We start from the raw sequence: 18595 nt of genomic DNA, 5'->3' as shown, positions 1-18595 counted from the left end.
ATGGTAATTTTACATATAGGTATTTAAACACTCACCCTCCATCTGCATCTCCTTGGAGACTTTGTTAACGTCATCTTGTGAACGACCATCAGTCAGGACAACCAGGACTTTAGGGATGCCTCTTCTGGCTCCTCCCTCTGTGGTAAAAATAGACTCCTTTACGTGTTTGATGGCCTGACCTGACAGAAGATGAAAAGAACCACTTGATTAAAGAACCATAACATTTTTGGATGTGTATACTCATTTAGAAGAAGAAGAAGAGACTTTATTGTCATTGTACATACATACAACAAAATTTGCTCTCTGCATTTAACCCATCCTAATTACAGTTAGACACAATCCAACCACTAGTGGGCAGCCGCAGTCCGGCGCCCAGGGATCAACTCCAGAAGACTCTGCCTTGGTCAGAGGCAAAGAATGGGGCAGACCCTAAGTAAGCATGTTTTGGATTATGGGAGGAAACCAAAGTGCCCCGATGAAACCCACACAGACACGGGGAGAACATGCAAACTCCACACAGAAAGGACCAGCTGGGAAGCGATCACACGACCTTCTTGCTGTGAGGCAATAGCGCCAACCACTAAGCCACCGTGTACAGAATCTACTTTTTTCCCTTTTGGGGGGATTTCAACCCAGAGATCACTGATTTTTCTTCATGTAAGTGATGTAGGATTGTTCTATAAACGTCAGAGTTACATACTTCTTCATCATGAATAACACTGGTCCTATTTTAATGTCCCAAAGCCCTTTGCTGCATTAAAATAGGGCATGTGTAGCTGTATTTGAGGCCACCTTCTACTTTTTCATATTATTATTATTATCTTATACACACAAGTAAAACAACACTATCTGCAAACAGGACAGGGCAAGTCTGGCATCACCTTCCGATACCATGCATTGCTATATCCACTACAACACAGAATTGTCTTTGACCAGAGACTGCAACCACCCAGGAAGACAACCACTCCATTCCCACATCTTGATGACAAGCCAGCCAGGTGAAACGTGGGTGTCATCTTGGCCTTTTGAAGACACTGGACCCCTCAGCTGTGAGTCACCTGTGTGCTGGATCATGCCTGTAGTGATGCAGCATAGCAAAATAATTGTGCATTTTGTGATAAAAGCATGAAATTTGGCACACATATTCTAAATTAACTCAGGTTTATTTTCAGATGTTGAGCCATCCTGAAACTGACATCTAATGACCTACAGGGTGAATGAAGAATTACACAGGGGTCAAAATTTAAAAATGCTCCAATCATATTAAAAGGTATACCATATGATTTGTCCGATCATAAAGATTCCAAAAAGGTATAATGTGGACTATATATGACTGATTGTTATGGAGTTATGGGGTAAAAACAGCAAAAATGCTGACAAAGCTCAATTTCAATTTGTACACGGGTCAAAAGACAATTAGACAGGGAAATGTCTACAGACCTAATCTCTAAGTTATGTCTGCTGTGCAGTTTTGCACCTTGCATGGCAGCACACTGACATTAGTGTATGTGAATGTGAGATACCACTGTAAAGTGCTTTCAGCATCTGTATCAGACGGTAAGTGCTATGAAAATGCAGTATATTTACGATTTATTGGCATCGCCAAACACCCATGTCTTGTGACCTCATGGCTCCACAAGTTATTCCCAGGCGTCTATCTGAAAGACCAAGACACTTTTAATGGTCAGGTCCAAGAAATCATTGAAAGCCTGGATCTTACTCTTGATGCAGAACACATCCATCATGTTCCAATTGCTCACTCAGGTTCTCAAATGTTGCATTCAGGGCATCCATTGATTGTGAATAGATCACATCATCGTTCAGGAAGTCAAGGTCAGTCAACCTTTCTTCACTAACAAAGTTACCTAAGCCAATGGTTTTGACAACCCAATCTAACACCCACTTCATGCAAGCATTTAACATTGCAGCATTCAGAACTGATCCCTTACAAATGGCAGTTTTCACTGGAAAAAATCCTTCAGAGAACAGAGTGGCTATGATATCCAGCAACTTGTTGGAGGTCCTGTGAATTCTCAGGATGTCCCAGAGGGCAGCCTGATCTACCGAGTCAAACACGTTGCGAAACTCAATATTGGCTGCAAAGAAGGACTGCTGATATTTGTGTTTGTATTCAATGAATACTCTCAAAGCTAGGTTGTGGTGGATTGTTGGCTTCATGGGCATGAAGTCAGGATGTTTCGGTCACTGAGTGGCAAGTAACTGACAGAATCCTGTTCAGAATAATCCTTGTGAACACCTTTCTTGCACACAAACAAGTGTATGTGCCTGTATTTATTGCAGTCTTCACAATCACACTTTACTTTCCAGGTTGGGATGAATAGTCTTTCTTACAGCCCATAGGGATGACACTTGAAACCAAAGATTGTTTTAAATACTAAAATATTAAATATTAAATGGACTGCAAATATTAAAATGCAGTCCATTTACTAGAAAAACAGTATCTTCACCTGCCTAGAGAAGCTCAGCCACAATACCACTCATCCCTGAAGCTTTCTGCACTCTCCTTTGTTATTGCATTAATATTTAGTGATTCAAAGTTAAGTTCAATTGAGAAGCTGAGTGAAGAATTGGAGTGTCTGCATTTGTGATTGCCCTGTATCAAGACTAAGATTCATGGTTTCAATAACTTCCTGGACTTGGCCATCAGAAGTGCATCTGTCAGTGAACAAAGCGTCGAGCTTGTGGAGGGACTCGCTTATCTTGGCAGCGACAGTCATGTCTCCGGGTCCTTGACCTTTGAGATCATGAGATGCCTGCAAAGCGCTTATAGAGTCATGATGTTGATGTTGATGGAAAGAGGTGTTTGGTGATGCAGGTAGATTTATTTAGTGAATACACAATGTTTGGTTTGCTGAAACTTTACTTCTGCTTTAATGCAAAATTTTGAAACAGTGAAATTAATCAGATAATCAGCCTGTGAACTTGGTCAACTGACAGATGAGCCAAAAACTCAACCCTACCTACTTATAGCAGTTAAGTGATTGCTCGTCAACCTTCGGTACCGTTTTGTATTTTACTTGCTAATTAAAAAAAAAAAAAGCATGCTTCATAATGTATGTTCCACTAACATTAATAAAATATTATACAGCCCATAATTATTATGTAAAACAGAGTGACCTAAAATATCCTTAATTTTGATTTAGGCCCCATTCTAATTAACATATGCAAGAAAACAGAAAAAGCCTTGTATTTCAATCAGACTTAATAGTTCAGAAATGGCAAAAACTGTCGCTGAAACATCCACCTCATTAAAAAATTAAAATGAAATCAACTTTTGGCAGCCTGCAGGTCAGTATCACCTGGGAAGGGGCCTAATCAGTCTATAAAACCTGTCTAGACAGCTTCAAAAGGTTTTGGGCCCTGCCCAAATCAGTGTAATGCTTTTTCTCAGCAAGTGTAAAATGTGCCCTACATGCGCACACATCCACCTGCTCCTCAAACACACCGCTCATTTCCTGACTGGTAATAATGTTTCATTTATCGCACATCCCCTTCTTCAATTGACCTTTTCAGGCTGTAATTAAATGAGCAATCACTGCTTTTATCCTTATTGTCTTTTAAACTTCCTACTTTCTTATGTGAAAACTTGATTATAAAAGTGTTTCTAGAGTTATAAAAAAAAAAGAAGAAGAAGAAGAAACATGCAGCAGATCAGTTGACACAACAATAAAATGTACCTGTGTCTCTTAGGGCCCCCTCACACTTAGCAAGAATCAAGCCGACCCAGGAGGAATGTCAAAAAAACAAAACAAAACAAAAACAAAAAACAAGATTTGTGCCACATCTAGGGGGAATAAAGATTGTGGAAGACAGCCATCTGACTACTCAGACTGTGCTTCGACCCACCCCAAATGATTGGTGCACACGCCGTGCGCATTATAAGCCTCCGAACACAGTACAAATGTAGGTGGAACACATTAGGATTACCTACACAGCTGTCAGAATGCAGAGAGAATATGACGAATGCACTTACACTGCCATACGAGTGAGGACCGATTGCGGGTTGAGGAAATATATTCCAGTGGCACTCGTGGTGCGTTCAGGGACAGTCGGGACATTCAGCCCGTGGAGGATCATTTCAAACTGCCCCTCGAACACGATCAATGCTTCGAATGCCGTACGAATATTTAGATTGCAGTCAGACTGCACTTCCAGGCCCGGATCCAGACCGGTTTGGACCGATGCAGTTGCATTGTCATCGGTAAAAAAAATCTTGAATAATCCTGAATAGTGCTGAACGTGTCCCCGCGGTGAACACAGCTTTTTATTTGATCCCACAATGCACAGCGCAGGTGGATCAAAACAAACATAGCGTCAGTCCAGTCCAGTCGATGATCATGGCATCCAGGAAAAAAGTTGTTGTGCAAGGAAAATTGGGTGCTTATTTCAGCAAGAAACGGTGAGTGGTTTATAAATAGTTTTCAGTCTGTAGTGTGGTTTAAAAGGCATTCTATGATGACTGAAATTACATTTTCGGTGGTTTTCCGACTAAAATCGTTGGTCGATCGATGGCCGAAACTTGGAAAAAAACCCCTCTCACTCTGTCGCTGTCGACTGTTGATGCCGACGATATCAGACATGCCACATGCATTGATTGTAAAAGTATTTAATTTATCCATAAATCATCACGGAAGTATGCCTGGTTTAAGTGTATTTATGCCACACACAAACTTTCAGATCGGAAAACATTTTATTTATTTACTAAATATATGTATCTGAACAAAGACACCCATTCAGTCACGTGGCATAGGACACTTTCCGATAATCAAAGAAATTAAATCATTGTTGACACACAGAACTTTCTTCATATTTTAAATACACTGTAAATTGGTAGTTATATTTTTCTTCTGGAGCGAATAAATATTATTAGAAATAAATTCTATAAAATTCCAAAAACTACACTGTAAATTTGTAGATCTCTTTTTTTTCCCTTCTGGAGCGAATAAATATTAAAAATAAATTCTATAAAATTCTAAAAACTACACTGTAAATTTGCAGATCTACTTTTCTTCTGGAGCAAATAAATAAATTCTGCAAAATTCTAAAAACTTGATTATTTATAAATTATAGGGAAGTTCCACAGCCATGTGATACGTGAATAAAATAAAATACAAATAAAATAATGAAGATTATTGAATAACAAGACGCGTACGATTTTTATTTTATCATTGGGTAAAAATGCATCGGTCAGATTTTCACTCTGGATCCAGCCCTGACTTCAACCGCCGTTCGATATATTTTTCCACCTCGATTGCACCTCGACTGTTTTACACGTGCAAAACATGCAGGGAGGCCACAGGAATTTGTCCGACTGTTTAGACTGCTCTCAGACTGCTGTTCAACAGCCTCGAATGCACCTCAACACTTCCGGAATTAGGGTTGAATTTTCATTAGGACATCATTCAGCCTCTAGTGTGACGGGGGATCAATGTCTATAACCTCCGCTGTATTTTCACCTAGCTTCAACTTTCTAACCAAAGCAAACCGCCAGCTCACATCTCTGACCCAGCTGTCTGTTTTCCTTTCCTGTACTGAGCTGTCAGTGATGACAAATGATCAAGTGCTCGGCCCGTAAAATGTTGTGTTGTCAGATATCTGCCAGTGATACATCTGTTTCAACACTGTCCTCTGATCACGCTGAGCAAGGGAGGAATTACAGCAGCTAGCCAAGCGTGAAGCGAGACACAGGGCAGAGCAGAGAGAGGAGAGGAGAGTGGAAGCCAGAGAGAGGAGGAGCTGGGATGGAGGTGAAGAATAAGGGCAGATACAAGGGCATGGGAAGCGGGGTTAAAAAGGTGGGAAGAGGAAGAGACGAGGAAAGGAATGGAGAGCTGCCAAGAGGAATAGATGAGCAACAATACAAAAAAAAAAAGAAGAAAGAAAGAAAGATACTTGAAAAAACTGAACTGAAAAAGCAGATGCGTCTTGGGCCAAAAAAGGCAACCATCAATCACCATTTTTTCACAATGCTACTCACGAGAACTGACAACCAGGTTCAACGGGGCCCTCATTTTGACACTTTACTCATCAAACTGTCACAGACGATGAGAAACAATGTCACAAACTAAACTTGTTGAAATATTTTATCCCGTTTAGTTAGCTTTTGCAGAATTACAGCATAAAGAATGTAAACTAGACTAAACAACTCAAACTATTACAATGGCTTTTTTAGCTTTCAGTAGTTAATGAAAGCCTTCATTCTCTCACTTGTACATTAATTCCTGAACTCATAAAAGACTCATAAGCCTTGAAAACTGAATAAGGGTCTGAGACACACCTCTTACTATAAATGAAAGAGAATGAAGTAGGACCTGCTGCACAGTAAATCACTGAACAAGACCAACCACATATTGACTTATCTTTGTAAAGGTATTACTGGACGTACCTCAGACAAATGTGAAAATCAGTCAAAACACTTCAGCGTCATCTCAAGGTGTTCACAAAGGGACACGCTTGACATTTCTGTTATGTGGGCCGCTGAAGAGGAGGTACTGCTGGCCCACCACCACCAGAGGGCGCCCTGCTTGGAGTGCAGGCTCCAAGCACGAGAGGGCGCCAGACCCAGAAGAAGTGACAGCTGTCACTCATCGCACCAGCTGTCACTCATCTACATCACTTTATAAGGCGGACTGCAACTCCACCTCCTCGCCGAGAAATCGACTACTGAAGAGGTAATTTCTCCTGCTGACACATACGTTCCTGTTGGGAAGGTGTCGTAGCACGGACCCACAACAGGGGGCGCAAATGAACGGACAATGAATAAGCCAAAAAGTAACAATTTAATGTTGTGATAATACACAACTAAATACACAGAAATTGTAAAGTCAATTGACACCAGGTGACGTGTGGGCAGGCTCGAAGATAGAAGACCCCCGACGAGAGAGAAGCCGCGTCCCACACGGCTTCCACCACCAACGGTCTGAAGAACACCGGAGCCGCCAAGTCCAGAGTCCCCAGGTGGCCTCTGTCTTCGGCTGTCGACCCTGGTACTGCTGGCAGAAAGCAGAGACAAGATGAATGAGTGTGAGTCCGCACACTCAGTAATCCACAGTCTGTACACAGTTAGGAGGGAGCACCTCCACCTCCAATCACACACTCGTGCAGCTCCTGGTTAACCACTTATCTGGTTTGGAGTGTGAGGCGAAGCCGTCGCTGTCACACCAAACGCCAATCCCACAGACAAGGAAAACCACCAGGAAAACGGCTGCAACAGAAGTTCAGATTATTATACAACGTATGTGTCAGCAGAGAAATTACCTCTTCAGTAGTCGATTTCTCGACGAGGAGGTGGAGTTGCAGTCCGGCTTATAAAGTGGTGTAGATGAGTGACAGCTGGTGCGATGAGTGACAGCTGTCACTTCTTCTGGGTCTGGTGCCCTCTCGTGCTTGGAGCCCGCACTCCAAGCAGGGCGCCCTCTGGTGGTGGTGGGCCAGCAGTACCTCCTCTTCAGCGGCCCACATAACAATTTCACTGCCATGTGGACACTGAAGGCACCATGCTTTGTCTGTGCAGAGATGTGTAGAGAAATGTGCTTTCAACATTGTTGCATAATTTGAGCCACATTTAATTCTTTGTGTGTCTGTTTCTTTGTTTTTTTCTATATTTTTGAGGTGTTTGAGGTAATTACACCAAACTTGTTGGTGCAGGTGCTTTGGCTGATTTTCACCAAATGTGGCACACATATGAAGCTATGTTCTGGAATTTCCAAGGCAACATCAAATTTACCAAAGGTCAGTCACTGGTGTCAAGGTAATTGGGGCCATGGTCAAAACTGAAGTTTGTTTTCACTCCAATTTGCACCAAACATGGCACACACATGGGGCTGGATTCTGCCCTACAAGATCAAATTTGCCAAAGATAAATATCATTTTGGTCAAGGTCATGATGCCTGTGTGTTTGTTGGCCTACTCCTCCCAGGTCCATTTGTAGGTATCTATCAAAATTGTTATGTCAAACCGACCCTAAAATTGCTGTTAAAAAATCCTTTTGGCGAAGGTCAAGGAATTTGATTTTAACCCATTTTGGGCCAAATGTAGCACAATGATGGATTCCAGAAATGTTAAGGTCAGCCAGAGGTCAATCCTTTAGGTAAAGGTCAAAGTCACTGGGGTTAAATGTCTGACAGTCATTACTGTCTTCATGCCCATGGGTACTATTACCAACATTCATATGAAAGTGGCAAAAATGTCATTGAAAAGTTCCCCAATCACAATGCTTGGATGTTTGCTGAAATCCCTCACACAACATTTTGCAAGTTCTCCCACTTAGAAATCATGGAGGGGTCTGAAATTTTCATCTTAGGTGCATGTCCACTGTGAGAGACATAATCTAAAAAAAATATTCGGAAGTCACAATGTATAATTATTTTTTATAATTTATTTGTATGTTACTGCTGCAAACAAGTATTTGATCCCCTACCAACCAGCAAGAATTCTGGCTCACACAGACCTGTTCATTTTTCTTTAAGAAGCCCTCTTATTCTGCACCTAAGATGAAAATTTTAGACCCCTCCATTTCTAAGTGGGAGAACTTGCAAAATCGCAGGGTGTTCAAATACTTATTTTCCTCACTCTACATATACAGATCATGAAGGTCAATCTAGAATGATTAAAGCTATTCATAAACCAGACACACAAATGCTTTAAAGAATACATTAATCATGAAAGGTAAGTCTCAGGTTCCACTATAAAGCCAGTCTTCACAACCTCATATAAATTGGTAATATATGTCCAAAATAGACAAAACACACATTCTCTCAATGCTTAATTAGACTTAGCACATGAATGAGCAACACTCATCCTCCTTCACTGTAGCACCTTTAAGCAGAGTGAGTGCTGCTACATTAACAAGAAATACAGTTGTGCTACTGTGCATAAAGGAAGTTATAAATTACTATGATATGCAGATTTACAAACGTGGTTTCACATCATCAGCCCTATATGAGGTTTAGGTAAACAATGCTTTGGCATACTGATGGACTATGGATTAAAGTGCCACATATACATTCAGGTCCACAAGTAGTTGAACAGTGAACGTTTTCTGGAATTCTACCTCTGTACACCACCACAATGGAATAAAATACCATAATCAAAATGCGATTTTAGTGTAGAAAGTCCTTAAAATTTTTTTCTGCTCCAGCTGTGACTGTGGATCCAAGAGATAAAGCTTGGACTATCCCCTGTTCAAATCATGGCTCAACTGTCCAATGCGTCTTGTGGCAAAGTTTAGCTGAAATTTCATGTCTTTTAAAGAAAATCCTTGGTTGTGCCACTCTACCAAGAAGTTGTGTAAATGGTGGTGGAACAGGCAAAAGTTGCATGATGCTAGTTTCTCCAATAACAGAAGCCTATAACTCATTTAGAATTGTCTGGAGGCAGCACAGTGGCTTAGTGGTTAGCACTGTTGCTGCTTCACAGCAAGAAAGTCGTATGGTGGTCGCTTCCCACCTGGGGCCTTTCTGTGTAGATTTTGCATGTTCTCCCCATATTTGGATGGGTTCTCTCAGGGTGCTCGGGCTTCCTCCCACATCCAAAGGCATGCAGGGTAGGTGCATTGGTAACTTTAAATTGGCTGTAGGTGTGCATGAATGTGTTTGTCTGTCTATATGTGGCCATGCGACAGACAAGCATCCTGTCCAGGGTGTACCCTGCTTCACGCTTTGACTGCTGGGATAGGCTTCAGCCTCCTGTCACCCTTAATTGGAGTAAGCGGGTATAGAAAATTGATGGAACTGTCTGGGTGATTTGACAGCTTCCCTCATTGGACTCTTTCTTGCCTGACCACTCATTTTTTGAGAACTGCCTATTCCAGTCAAATTTAACATACAGCACTCAACTTTATATTTCTTAATGAAGTCCAAGACATATTCATTCATTTGTAAATGTTCACGTATCCATCACGTGACTTGTTTAAAGAAAACTGGCAGTAAATGTGATATTTGTATTAAACAACATGATATTTCATTTGTCCTCATGGTCTCTGAAAATGAAGAGAAACGCCTTGAATTAAATCATAAAGTCTACATATACTACATACACATCTCGATTGTATTCATTCTTCCCATTTCATTTATTTCAAGACAGGACAATTAATCTTGTAATTACTGTAAATGTAAAACTTGAAACCAGAACAGAGAAATAATTGTCAGAGATCTTGACAACAGAAATGTCTCACAACAACAACAACAACAACAACAACAATAATAATAATAACTCCAAAAGGCACTCAACAACCTCTACTAAAAGACAGGATTTTAGTCTTTGTGTAGCATGAAAATGTTTGTAATGTCATAAGACCAATTCTTAAAATACATAGAAAAAGGACTAGAAAGCGATAAAAGAAACTAATCAGAATGTGAGCCACAACTGACTCAGTATTTAATCAACTCTTCTATGACAAAAGAACTTGCATCATAAAATGTCATCAAAATGTGGCTTCTACCTTTTTGAATTATCTCACACAGGTAGAGCAGGGCAATCACATGACTGTCACCCCGCTGGCTGGCAGAAATAATAACAGAACTAGACATATGTACAATAAAAACAGATATTTTAAGACATGTCTGTTAAAAAGGTAGAATAATTTACTAGGCAAGTAAAAGATATTAGATGTGGAGTGCCTGGTCATGTAAGACAGATAAAAGGCAAAGAAGAAAGGAGGAATGTGACAATAAAGAAAACAAAGTAGCACAAAAACAAAGAGGGGAAAAAATAAGAGATTAAAAGAAAAACAGTGGGAGGAAAGTATGGGTTTGGCAAGAGAGTAGAGGACACAGAGGAGTAAGAAGGGGTAGGGAGGGATAACTGGCTGGAACATGCAGGGGAGGAAAAGGAGGAGATCAACCCTAGAGTTGATAGGAATGCTCAAGGACAGAATTACTCTGTGTAGACACTGAACCATGACCTGGACTTTGGGAGCTTTAAAGAGCTTTCGACACTCAGCATTACATGTAACGCCACTTTAATACATCAAAGTCACTGACATTCACCTTCTGTGGACTCATACGGCTATAACACGCAAATCTGAAAAGGAATTCCCAAAAATAAAATGTCAAAATGGAATATAGTCCTTAAAAAAAAAAAATTAAAAAAATTAATCAATGTATGAAATTGGAACCAAGCCTCACTGGCGTCTTGTGAAAAAAGTTTCACATCAATCAGATAAAGATATTTGGAGTTAAGGTGCACTGACATGAGCATGCCTTTTGTTTCACACAATAGCGCGACCTGTGTCATGCTGTGTGGTGCTGAAGAGTAAACTTGTCTTTAACTGGTGCAGATAGGACGCCAGAGGGGCACCGGTGCACGTTATTGCACACAAAGTGTTGGGAAAGTGTAGGAACACGGACCCACAACAGGGGGCGCAAATGAACGGACAATGGAGTAAGTCAAATAACAACGCTTTACTGTTGTGAATGTGCACAACGAATACAACCAAATCACAGAAATGGACAACAGTCAATTCACAAAAGTGTCGTGTGGGCAGGCTCGAAGATAGGAGACGCCTCTCCAAGGTAAGACCGGAACCACACGGCTTCCTCCGCCACAGGACCCCGGGAATACTGGAGCCGCCAAGTCCCGAACTCCCAGGTGGCCACTGCCTCGGCGTGTCGGACCTGGTACTGCTGGCGAGGAAACAAAGTACAGTCAGATGGGGGCGCGTTTGCACCCAGGACTCCGAACAGCAGGAAAGTTACCTCCACCTCTCGTTGGAACAGTAATCCAAATAACTAGCTCAATCCAAAAAGATACACTCTGTTAGCTTCAATACGTTACCTCTCCGGTAAAAACGATATCTCGGCAATGAGGTGGAGATGCCGTCCTGCTGATATACCCCACTGATGATTGCCGTCAGCTGTCTCAGGTGATGGGTGACAGCTGTCACCGAGGCTGCTCCCGTGAGGCGGCGGCGCCCTCTGGTGCCTGGAGCCCGCACTCCAGGCAGGGCGCCCTCTGGTGGTGGTGGGCCAGCAGTACCTCCTCTTCAGCGGCCCACACAACAGGACCCCCCCCTCAACGGGCGCCTCCTGGCGGTAGAAGTCGGCCAGGAGGGCCGGGTCCAGGATGAAGCTCCTCTTCACCCAGGAGCGTTCTTCAGGGCCGTACCCCTCCCAGTCCACCAGATATTGAAAGCCCCGGCCCATCCGTCGGACGTCCAACAACCGGCGCACTGTCCAAGCCGGCTCGCCATCGATGATCCGGGCAGGAGGTGGCGCCAGACCGGGTGTACAGAGGGGCGAGGTGTGATGGGGCTTGATTTTTGACACATGGAATACTGGATGGATCCGCAGTGAGGCTGGAAGCCGAAGCCTCACTGCGGCAGGATTGATGACCTTGAGAATCTTAAACGGACCTATGTACCTGTCTTGCAGTTTTGGGGAGGCCACTTGCAGTGGAATGTCCTTGGTGGACAACCACACTTCCTGCCCGGGGCGATACGTAGGGGCCGGAGTCCGCCGCCGGTCTGCATGGGTCTTCGCCCTCATCCGGGCCCTCAACAAAGCAGAACGGGCGGCACGCCACACCCGACGGCACTTCCGCAGGTGGGCCTGGACCGAGGGCACACCGACCTCTCCCTCAACCACCGGGAATAATGGGGGCTGATACCCCAAACACACCTCAAAGGGGGAGAGGCCGGTGGCTGATGACACTTGACTGTTGTGGGCGTACTCGATCCAGGCCAGATGAGTACTCCAGGCCGCCGGGTGCGCGGCTGTCACACAACGTAGCGTTTGCTCCATTTCTTGATTGGCCCGCTCTGCTTGCCCGTTGGTCTGGGGGTGATACCCGGATGAGAGACTGACCGTGGCCCCCAGTTCCCGGCAAAAGCTCCTCCAGACATGCGAGGAGAACTGGGGACCGCGATCAGAGACGATGTCTGATGGTATTCCATGCAGGCGGACGACGTGGTGGACCAGGAGGTCCGCTGTCTCCTGGGCCGTTGGGAGCTTCGGGAGGGCCACGAAGTGGGCCGCCTTGGAGAATCGGTCCACTATCGTGAGGATGACGGTGTTTCCCTGGGACGGCGGGAGGCCCGTGACAAAATCCAGGCCGATGTGGGACCAGGGGCGATGAGGCACGGGCAGCGGCTGTAGCAGTCTCGGAGCCTTGCGATGGTCTGCCTTGCCCCTGGCGCAGGTGGTACAGACCTGGATATAGTCCCGGACGTCGGCCTCCAGGGACGCCCACCAGAAGCGCTGCCGGACAACTGCCACGGTTCTTCGCACCCCTGGATGACAGGAGAGCTTAGAGCCGTGACAGAAGTCCAGGACTGCAGCCCTTGCCTCTGGTGGGACGTAAAGTCTGTTCTTTGGTCCAGTCCCGGGGTCCGGGCTTCGTGCCAGGGCCTCCCGGACGGTTCTCTCTACGTCCCAGGTGAGGGAGGCCACGATAGTGGACTCCGGGATGATGGGTTCCGGTGGATCCGACAACTCCGTTTTGACCTCGTCTTCGTGTACCCGGGACAAGGCATCCGATTTCTGGTTCTTGGTCCCGGGCCGGTAGGTGATGCGGAAGTCAAAACGGCCGAAGAACAGTGACCAGCGGGCTTGCCTGGGATTCAGCCGCTTGGCGGTCCTGATATATTCCAGGTTCCGGTGGTCAGTGAAAACCGTGAATAGCACGGACGTTCCCTCCAACAGATGTCTCCACTCTTCAAGAGCCTCTTTCACCGCAAGGAGTTCTCGGTTGCCGACGTCATAGTTCCGTTCAGCCGGGGTCAACCTGCGGGAAAAATAGGCACACGGGTGAAGGACCTTATCGGTCTTCCCACTCTGGGACAGCACAGCTCCTATCCCTGAGTCCGAGGCGTCCACTTCAACCACTAACTGGCGACTAGGATCGGGCTGCACCAGAACGGGTGCAGACGAGAAGCGCCGTTTCAACTCCTTGAACGCGGCACCGCAACGATCCGACCAGGTGAAGGGGACTTTTGGTGAGGTCAGGGCTGTCAGGGGGCTAACAACCTGACTGTAGCCCTTAATGAACCTCCTGTAGAAATTCACAAAGCCGAGGAACTGTTGCAGCTTCCTACGGCTTGTGGGTTGGGGCCAGTCTCTCACCGCCGCAACCTTGGTCGGATCAGGAGCGACGGAGTTGGGGGAGATGATGAACCCCAGGAAGGACAAAGAGGTGCGGTGAAACTCACACTTCTCGCCCTTAACAAACAGCCGGTTCTCCAATAACCGCTGCAGGACCTGACGTACTTGTCGGACATGGGTCTCAGGATCCGGAGAAAAGATGAGTATGTCGTCTAAATACACGAAGACGAATCGGTGCAGGAAGTCCCGCAAGACATCATTAACCAATGCTTGGAACGTCGCGGGAGCATTTGTAAGACCGAACGGCATGACCAGGTACTCAAAATGACCTAACGGGGTGTTAAATGCCGTCTTCCACTCGTCTCCCTTCCGGATCCGAACCAGGTGATACGCATTCCTAAGATCAAGCTTGGTGAATATCTTGGCTCCATGCAGGGGCGTGAACACCGAATCCAACAAGGGTAAGGGGTATCGGTTACGAACCGTGATTTCGTTCAGCCCCCTGTAATCGATGCATGGACGTAATCCGCCATCCTTTTTCCCCACAAAAAAGAAACCCGCACCCATCGGGGAGGTGGAATTCCGGATCAACCCGGCAGCCAAAGAGTCCCGGATGTAGGTCTCCATTGATTCGCGTTCAGGTCGTGAGAGGTTGTACAGCCTACTGGACGGGAACTCAACGCCTGGAACCAAATCAATGGCACAATCATACGGGCGGTGCGGGGGAAGGGTGAGTGCCAGATCCTTGCTGAACACCTCCGCAAGGTCATGGTACTGCACCGGCACCATCCCTAGATTGGGCGGGGCTCTGACCTCCTCCCTGGCCTGGGAACCGGGAGGAACCGAGGAACCTAAACATACCCGATGGCAGGTCTCGCTCCACTGAACCACTACCCCGGATGGCCAATCGATCCGGGGATTGTGTTTCAACATCCAGGGAAAACCTAAAATCACACGGGAGGTGGTCGGAGTCACGAAAAACTCGATTTCCTCCCGGTGATTCCCCGACACCACCAGAGTTACTGGTGGTGTCTTGTGAGTGATTGGAGGGAGTAGGGAGCCATCTAGCGCCCGTACCTGCACAGGCGAGGTAAGCGCCGTAAGAGCCGTGAACTTTGCTCCCAGAGCGCTGTAGCCCAAGCGCGTGCCTCACCACGAAGCAGATTTATCACATAAGCTACTTTGCTAGCGTCAGTCGCGTACATGACGGGACGCTGTGCGAAGACGAGCGAACACTGCCTCCGTACGGCTCTGGGGGGCTTATGTATGCTTCAGGGGAAGGTGGGAGGGGTCGTTGGACAACCAGTGGAACGTCGTTGTTACGCACAGGTTCTACGGGAGGGAGAGCCGCAGCGGCGTCCGGAGGGCGCGCTTCCACCTGCGCGGCGAGAGCCTCCACCCTGCGGTTCAGGAGGACGTTCTGCTCGGTCATCAAATCTAACCGAGTCGTGAAAGCGGTGAGGATCCGCTGCAACTCACCGATTACCCCTCCTGCGGACGCCTGTGCGCCTTGTTCTTCCATTGGCTGTTCAACAGCCGGTTGACGCCCCTCGGGATCCATGACGCTGGCCGAGATATCCTGTTGGGAAAGTGTAGGAACACGGACCCACAACGGGGGGCGCAAATGAACGGACAATGGAGTAAGTCAAATAACAACGCTTTACTGTTGTGAATGTGCACAACGAATACAACCAATCACAGAAATGGACAACAGTCAATTCACAAAAGTGTCGTGTGGGCAGGCTCGAAGATAGGAGACGCCTCTCCAAGGTAAGACCGGAACCACACGGCTTCCTCCCTGTTGGGAAAGTGTAGGAACACGGACCCACAACAGGGGGCGCAAATGAACGGACAATGGAGTAAGTCAAATAACAACGCTTTACTGTTGTGAATGTGCACAACGAATACAACCAATCACAGAAATGGACAACAGTCAATTCACAAAAGTGTCGTGTGGGCAGGCTCGAAGATAGGAGACGCCTCTCCAAGGTAAGACCGGAACCACACGGCTTCCTCCGCCACAGGACCCCGGGAATACTGGAGCCGCCAAGTCCCGAACTCCCAGGTGGCCACTGCCTCCGCGTGTCAGACCTGGTACTGCTGGCGAGGAAACAAAGTACAGTCAGATGGGGGCGCGTTTGCACCCAGGACTCCGAACAGCAGGAAAGTTACCTCCACCTCTCGTTGGAACAGTAATCCAAATAACTAGCTCAATCCAAAAAGATACACTCTGTTAGCTTCAATACATTACCTCTCCGGTAAAAACGATATCTCGGCAATGAGGTGGAGATGCCGTCCTGCTGATATACCCCACTGATGATTGCCGTCAGCTGTCTCAGGTGATGGGTGACAGCTGTCACCGAGGCTGCTCCCGTGAGGCGGCGGCGCCCTCTGGTGCCTGGAGCCCGCACTCCAGGCAGGACGCCCTCTGGTGGTGGTGGGCCAGCAGTAGGAGGTACTTCAGCGGCCCACACAACACAAAGAATTTTGAAATGTTCAAAAAAAAATCTTTGTCGAGCTATGTGGCACTATTTAATCTCCAACGTGCAGCTCGTCAAGTGGAGTAAAGAAGAAGTGAACAGAGCGAGTGGTGACGTCAGCGGATCACATCAGAGTGCAACTCGTCTGAAGGATTCTAACAAGAAGTTAAATCTGTTATAAACATACTTTAACAGCTGCACACAAGAAGGAAAGTACATGCAACTGTTTTATCAAGCCATGACAATGTAAACATGACAAATAATTACTTTTTTAGATGGCTCAAAATGCTCTCTATAGGTAGTTAGGCGCATGCGCGAATGGCTCCGGCTGCAGCCTCCTCTGTGATTCAGGTTGCAATTACAGCCGTTTGCAGAAAAAAATTATTAATCTGCCACAAAATAATTATTTTATATACGCAGCGTCCAGCACAGAGCCGGTAGAACAAAGAACGGCGTCCAGCTGTGAACACAGTGGGTGGGATTGTCACAATGACATTCGTGCTATTGCGTGAGCCGCATGCATGCTCGTGTTAGTGCACCTTTACAGAAGAATACATACAGAGACACAAAGCCAATTGTTCATACAGTATATGTGTGTGTCGTGAAGTAGTGGTGTAACAATCCATTATGCTGTGAACTCTGAGTCTAGTATGGATCTCACAGCCCGGTCTCACTTTTGTTTGTGCCCGTCATGAAAAGTGCCCGCTTTTCGTGACACGTGTTTTTTAAATTTTGCTATTTACAGTATAATCTTCCCCTTCTCTTAACTCTAACCATAACCATAGCTGAAGTGTGTACTCTCCCCAAACGTTAAACATGCCCCCCAAGACTCCCCTCTTTCACCCCACATTTTGTTCCCCCATCACAAAATGAATTCATGCCCTTGTTACGAAAAACGCCCTACATCTTTGTACCTCCGTCAGGAACCCATAGATTAATGTACATTTTGTAACCCGGTCCCACGAACTGCCATGAGACTGGGTTTGGATCTCATCAGCAAAGTAATGTGAATTTTGACTTCTAGTCCAAAAGATGGTAATGAAATTGTAACATTTTTACACTATTCAACAGCATGAAAAACACAACAGGGGGTATTTTATTGCTCCCCTGGCCTGCCATTGAAACCGATGTTGTGATGTGAATGTTGTAATGGAGTTTGTCCAGAATAGTAGCTGCAGAGGACATGCAGTCAAACTTTATGACATGTGGCAGCATATTAGCTTTCCAGTGATGAAAGACAATGTTATTAACCCCAAAAAAAAGACCAAGTGCAAAGTGTGCAGGTCCATCAATGTTTCTCATTTTTACGCCTCACAAGGAGTGACTCAGAACTTGCATTTTGTTTTTCATTTAAACTGTAGCAAACAGAGCGTATAGCATGTGTGTGCACTTGCGCTGTGAGCTGACTGCACGGTTACAGCCCTATTGCTCGAGGTAAATTTATACTGGAGCACCACCATTCTCAAATTGACTTTTCTTGTCACACCACAAAAGCAATAATCCTGCTAATGCACTGTAAATAACCCCCTTGCTGTTCTGACCTGTCTTGGTGTTTCCTCCCTTGTATCTGATCCTCTGAATGGCCTCCAGTAATACTTCTTTGTTGTCATGGGAACTCAGTTTGAATTCTGTCCGAGCATCGTCACTAAACTGTGCAATTGCCACCTAAAGACAGACAGACAAAGGAAAACAAACAATGAACTTAACATGAACATTTAATCAATTTGAACAAATGTAAATTTACATTTCTCTGAATCTCTGTTGTTTCTAACATGGCAAACATAGAGTTTTTGAAGAAAAAAATGGTCATATACTCAATCATATGCATTGATTAAATGCAAAAATAACTTGGTACATTGATTCTTTAAGCAGCAATTTCATACAATAGAAAATCTGATACTTTGTTCATAATAAATATTATTTGATTAAATGTGATGCTGCCACAAAACAGTAAAAACCTTGACTTAAAAAAAAGATGAATATGAATTATTTGTAGATCAAGAGTGGTGGCATACCAGGGATGGAATGTGAGATGTTAAACACAAAAACTCACGT

The 18595-nt window shown here is 45.3% G+C and overlaps 1 protein-coding gene across 1 annotated transcript in view; it reads right to left on the bottom strand.

Annotated features, from left to right (window-relative positions):
- The window catches only part of LOC117514639 (collagen alpha-1(XIV) chain-like), a 496536-nt gene that overhangs the window by 134540 nt on the left and 343401 nt on the right, over positions 1-18595 (bottom strand). Inside the window, exons 27-28 of the mRNA XM_034175192.1 lie at positions 18082-18205; positions 36-179 (exon numbers count right to left, since the gene is read on the bottom strand). Coding sequence (XP_034031083.1) covers positions 36-179; positions 18082-18205 — 268 coding nt within the window. The remainder of the gene's footprint in view (positions 1-35; positions 180-18081; positions 18206-18595) is intronic.

Source organism: Thalassophryne amazonica, chromosome 7 (genome assembly GCF_902500255.1).
Source record: "Thalassophryne amazonica chromosome 7, fThaAma1.1, whole genome shotgun sequence".
Taxonomy (NCBI): domain Eukaryota; kingdom Metazoa; phylum Chordata; class Actinopteri; order Batrachoidiformes; family Batrachoididae; genus Thalassophryne; species Thalassophryne amazonica.
Note: the sequence above shows the minus strand (reverse complement) of the source record. Positions and strands in the feature narration are given on the sequence as shown.